The following is a 6,285-nucleotide window of genomic DNA, read 5'->3' as shown; positions in this document are numbered from 1 at the left end:
TCAACTGAGTGCTAATGACAGGTAATATATCAAAAAGGGGATCAATGTGCTCAGTCTACATTCCCAGAAGTGGGTAAGTAAGAAGTTAGTGGTCTATTAGTGAGATTGTATAGGAAAGGAACATCTCACCCTAAATTACAAAAGAAATAAAGCTAGTGACCTGACCTAGGAGAGAGGTATTGTTTTGTTTGTCCTTGGATGCTTGACAGGTATTTAGATAAATACATTGTTAGGAGTTCTTGGAAGCACACAAGAAAATCATTTTAAGAACCAGTTAGTATACCTACAAAAGCTAAAATATCACCAAGACTCCTTAAGCCATGGTTTGACTTTGGAAAACTCCTTGACTTTTCCAAATAATAGATTTTGTGATAATACCTGAATTCCATTATGTTTTCCTCTGACTTGCAGCACTCTGCACATAATTATATGTAATAGCCTACACAAAATTCTTCACAATGCTTCCTCAGGCAGAAACAATACCAACTTTAGTTTAGTACCTTTTTCTGATCGCATTACAGTTTGCCATCAAACCTTGTCCACTTTTGTCTAGGCTGCACTTAAACAAAGACCTTGTTCTGCCCTCATTTTAACAATATCTACAGGAGAGGGAGGAGATAACACATGTCTATCCAGTCAAAATCACCCACCCTTGGACTGCCAATCACTGTAATACTAGGGACAAATGAGGTTTCTGGTTTCTTATTTACTTGTCATCCAGCACTTTCTTCTAGTCACTGTCCACTTCTATGACAGTTGTCTAGGAACATTCCACACCAACAGTTAGTCAGTGGAGACTGGAGATCCTGAGAATTCCTTGTGTTCCAGAGTTACAAAAGCCTGTTCTAGGATTCTAGCCCTGAACAATGATCTTCCTGATAAGTAATCTCCAAAGTCTCTTGATACTGTTGTTGGAAGCATCTGAGGGCATGTGCTTTCTCCACACTAAATGAGTAACACCTTAATGTGTGGATTCCTGGAGGCCTTCAGTTGTCAATACATAGACCACACTGCAGGGAACTAGCCCATGATATCAGAAGTAGGTAAGCCCTGTTATTGACAATATGATTTTCCTCTGAGTAATCCCATTATTTCACACACTTCTATAGATAATACATTGTGGGTGTTATGGTGGTTTAAACAGCAGTCCAAGAAGTAGATGATAGATGGGTCACAATGTTATAAGACAATAGACTTCCAGAGGAGTGGTAATTAGACTTACTTATGATGCTTAGGGAATGGCCACGTTCTCTCCATCTTATTATATCTTGTGTCCAATATACCTGTAGAATATCCTGAGAATGCAACGTAATGGAGGAGAAAAAGTAGAGGTAGCTAGCTGATAGGGGCCAGATACTTTGTCGATCCAACTATAAAACATGTGTTTCTTGTAAAGTCTTCCCAGCCAATAAGATGGGCTTCTGTGATGATTCACTCAGGTGTGGGGCAGGTGCACCATGCATAGACTGTCTTCCATCATCAGCTTTCCTCATCTGGTACCTGAGTAACAATGTCTGTAGATATCAAATGTACTCTATATAATCACTGTGAGTGGATGTTCTATGTCATGTTTTTATGAAATGCATCAGAGTCTGTGACAATCAGTATGTGGTTTAGGGGAGATATAAGGACAGATAATAGAAAGGGAAAAATTATAAGAGGGATTATATGCTTTAAAAAAGGTCATAAATGAACTAAAATTTCAAGTTAAAGGGAATATTTGTAATGAAGACTTGGCATTTAAGAGAATATCTTTTTCTCACAGATGACCCTGGTTCAATTCCCAGTGCCTAAAGGCATTGTGGCTTGAAACCACATCAGTTCCATCAGATCTGACACCCTGTTCTGTTTGGTTTCAGAGACACATGTGTTATACATGTAGGGAAATCTGTCATAAACATTAAAAACATTTTAAACATTTCTGTGATGTTGAGTGCAATATCTAAATGAAAAGCATTTCTGCATACTGTGAAATGTGTTCCCATTTTTTTGGACTTTGTGAAAATGATTTTAATGTTTAATTAAAGCATATGTATATGGGTCCAGTACATGAGACATACTGATATAAATGCATAGAATTATGTCAGGGAGCATAATTTTATCTGTGTTGCAGATACATTGCTATGTCCCTCAACACAAACACTACGATCACAAATGTCAAATCTACCTGTGTCATTGATTTGCAGGTCAGCCAGTTTCTTAGCAAATCCACCTACCTATTCATTCTGGCACTTCTCCTGTGACCATCATCATTTTCATTCCCTGAGTGGGTGTCTTTCTCACCCTTCCCCATCAATATCTCTTACAGAGTGTTTGCCTGCACATGTAAAATTCTTCCCATTAACCTCCTCATAGAAACTCACAATAAGTTCACCACATCTTTACTCTCAATAAACACAGGCTCTAGATGCCACTGTGTACATAACTCCCCATGTGTAGCTCAACTTCAACTTTTTCACATGTTTCTTTCACCACATATCTTGTGCCCCTCTTATCTAAACTAAACTTTTATATATATATATATGTATTCTGAGTAGATATGTTGTTCTTTGCATATGCAAATATGCACGTTTGGGAAAAACTGTATTCAAGGACATGAATGATTATTTCAGAGAGAAACTTCATGTTCCTTAAAGACAATAACCTGTTTTTAATGTGCAACTACTGCTATAATCTAAAGACTCAAAGGAACATTGGACATAGATACAATCCCAGCTTAATTTAAAAGGGAACTCATATACTAACAAGGAAGGGGAGAAAACCCATGAACTAATTTGGCCTTGAATGAAGTAGTTATTGAATAACTGAGCTATGAAAAATGGACTAAGACAAGATTGTTTATCAGAAATCTGATTTAGTTATGTGAGATCCTGTACTTCCTTAAAAGCCATGTCTCTCAGTATTATTCTATTTTTCTTCTGTGACACATCATGAGCAAGAATCTACATAGTGTGTTCTGGAGCTCAGAATTAATAGATACGTGTAAAAAATCCTCCCATAACTAAGGCTCAGGGAACATTTTGGAATGATAGTGGAAAGATTGAGAGAGCCACAGGATCAGGGAGTTTACTGTGACATTTTGTCTCCTAGCAACATCAGAGGATCTACCTGTAAAGGCTCAACATTACTGAACAAATGGTCGCCAAATAACAAGGACACAAACAAACATGTGAACAGCCTAGGGGAAAGGCCCCAAAGCCTCAGTTCTACAAAAAGTACTATAGAAACTAAGTGAGTCTGGGAGTGTTAGCTCAGAAGAGCTACCTGATTGTCCAGTGTCAGATGGTCATCCCTAAATCCATATATACCAGTAACAAATTATACGGACAAAACAGTTTATGTTTAGAAATGTATACATATCTACAAATACATATATAATCATGCCCTAACAAGGAAAAAAGAGGCCAAAATTTGAAGAAGAGTTGAGAGGGATATTTTGGAGGGTGTAAAAAGAGAAAATGAAAGGAACATTTTAATTAAATTACAATGTAACAAATAAACAGGGGCAGAGAGAGAATAGCACAGCCTCAATAACATCTGCACCTACCTGTGAAAGGACATATAACCATTTGTGTGCTTTCTAGAATGATTCTACATCTGACAGATCCTGCCATGGAGGAAAATATAATATGAGGATTCTACATTGAAAATGATAGAAATCAAAATAAGGAGGAACACATCGACAGGTACTGTTGTTTTTGTCCAAAGAGGAGCACATTCCTGCAAATAAACCTGTACTGCTTCTCTGACCTGTGATAGAGGAGGACCAAAGGCCTATAAGTTGTCACTTGGTCAGTCCTGGGGCTATGCTCAGACACTGCTAATTTGCATGTGCCCACACCCTACTGCTCTGAGATCTTTATAGGCAGGCCACACCCTGTACTGGAGTCAGTCTCACATGGGTCCCAGCACAGACATGAGGACCCCCACTCAGCTCCTGGGGTTGGTGCTTCTCTGGCTTACAGGTAAGGAAGACACTATTGGAAATTTATTCAGCTAACTGTATCAGGGCCACATGGTCTCTGAAAAAGTCCTCTTCTAACAGAATTAATTTTTTTTTCAATTTTCTAATCTCAGGTGCCAGATTTGACATCCAAATGACCCAGTCTCCAACCTCTCTATCTGCATCTCTGGGAGAAAGTGTCACCATCACATGCCTGGCAAGTCAGGACATTGGCTGGTGGTTATCATGGTATCAGCAGAAATCAGGAAAACCTCCTAAGCTCCTAATCTATAGTGGAAATGATTTGGCAAGTGGGGTCCCAACGAGGTTCAGTGGCAGTAGATCTGGTACACAGTTTTCTCTCAAGATCAGTAGTCTACAGTCTGAAGATGTGGCAGATTATTTCTGTCTTCAGAGTAACAGTAACCCTCCCCACAGTGATTCAAGCCATGACATAAACCACCAGGGAAGCAGAAGTGAGAGACTAGTCAGCCAAAATTGTTCCTTCTGGTGTCTTCAACTTCTGAGAGAGTTTCTCTTTCTCTTTTCCAGTATTTATACTTCAATGTGAGGTTTTTGTATAGAGAGCAGATAAATTTGTTATTGTCCTAAATGTCTGTCCTCTTCCTGGGTGCTAGCATTAAAATCAGGGGAGTAGGTCTCTTGACACACAGGAAATCTTACCTTTTCCTGAGTGGCAGATAAGGCACAATTGAGATTTATACAACAGAGAAGTAAACACACATATACACATATCTACACACACAAACACCAGGTGCATTCATACCCCTACACAAACATAGACCAAGCAGAAGTTATTAGAAAATTATTATCCAAATTAAATTAGAAAATTAGTATCGGAATAATATTAAAGCCCTGTGTGTACAGGATACAAACAATGCAATGAGGTCATTCAAACCCATGGCTTCATAGCAGCCTCTACTATAGCCAGATTCCCAGTTAAGAGCACTGGCTTATCTTTCAGAGGATCTGGGTTTGTTTCCTAGAGCCCACTGGACTGCTGTCAACTCTCTATAACTCCATTCACAGGATAGCTGAGCCTTTCTTCTGTGTGCTGAGGTCATTGCACTCATATGGTACACAAACATATATATCAGTAAAACGGAAACACACATAAAATAAAATAAAGTATCCAAAGCTAGAGAACCTGACTGGGACATAATAGGCTCTCTTTTGATGAGTTGCAGGGAAAAGCTGAGGAAGCAGTGGCAGCAACAGCTGCTGGGTCACAGGTTTTGTTAAAAACAAACAAACAAACAAAAAACCTTCAGAGTCCAGCTGCAGAGGTGAAAGGGCAGGAGCAGGTCCAGATAAACAAATGGCAGATGGGTGGTCAGCGACCCTAGAATCGTGAACATATTAATCTGCAGACCATAGTTGAATTAGGCCACATCAGTTTGGTATCCAAAGCTGAATGAGCGCCTGCGGAACAGGCCAGAATTTTCTACCTGTCAGGCCTCTTTGAGACAGACAGGCAAGCAGGCAGATAGTTAACTTTCTGTGTGGTGTCAATGTAGGTTTCTGAAAGTTTAATATTTGTAATTTAATATCAGAATGAAGATTGTTTGTCATTGAGACTGCCATATACTGTAAGTGTATTATTGTTCAATAAATGTTGACATTAAGGGAAAAATTAAGATAATACATATATTTTAACAATCCTAAGGAACTAATATTTCTGACAAAACCTACTACTGAGAAACAGAGTATTCCTCAGGAATCTAGAGTCTTATTATTTACTTCAAGTAAGGCTTCCTGTTTCATAGGGTCCTCAGTCAGCTTGTCAGCTCTCTTTACCATAGGAGGAAAGGCCTTTCCTACATTAAGGTGTTTAATTCATCCTCTCCTTATAAGGAGGATAAATATCTGGGTCACTTCTATTGCTGTGACAAAACACACACAACCAAGTGCAAATTCATAAAAGAAGATTTTGATTTGGAGGCTACTGACTGTGGAAGATATTGTCCATGACAGTCATGTTAAGAGGCCAGGCAGCAAAAAGGCAAGACAGGGATGGCCCTGTTTCTAAGAGTTTGCATTGTCATCTGCAAATAAAGAAAGCATAGAGAGGAAGAGAGCTAAATGGGAAGGGCACAACAACTCCATCAAGCTGCATGCACCAGTTTCCAACCAAGCAATCAGGTCATTCCAATTCAAGATTTCATGGCAGCCCAAAAATACAACCAAAGCAAAATAATAATAAGGGTAGTCAACAATTCAGTCTGTAACTGACATTGTGCAGCACACAAGTAATCCTTAAAATAACACTTTATGGGAAGGTCATATGTTTATTATTTTTGGCATATGCATGATCTACCAAC

General features: G+C 38.9%; 1 gene segment (V, D, J or C); it reads left to right on the top strand.

Annotated features, from left to right (window-relative positions):
* Positions 1-3,916: 3,916 nt before the first annotated feature.
* Positions 3,917-4,419, top strand: LOC118575583 (the record flags this gene model as incomplete). The annotated part of the segment is given in 2 exon segments: positions 3,917-3,965; positions 4,078-4,419. Coding segments are annotated over 2 exon segments (391 nt in total), but the record flags the coding sequence as incomplete, so codon positions are not given.
* Positions 4,420-6,285: the final 1,866 nt, after the last annotated feature.

Source organism: Onychomys torridus, unplaced genomic scaffold (genome assembly GCF_903995425.1).
Source record: "Onychomys torridus unplaced genomic scaffold, mOncTor1.1, whole genome shotgun sequence".
NCBI lineage: Eukaryota > Metazoa > Chordata > Mammalia > Rodentia > Cricetidae > Onychomys > Onychomys torridus.
The sequence above is the reverse complement of the archived record's forward strand: the minus strand, read 5'-3'. Positions and strand labels throughout refer to the sequence as shown.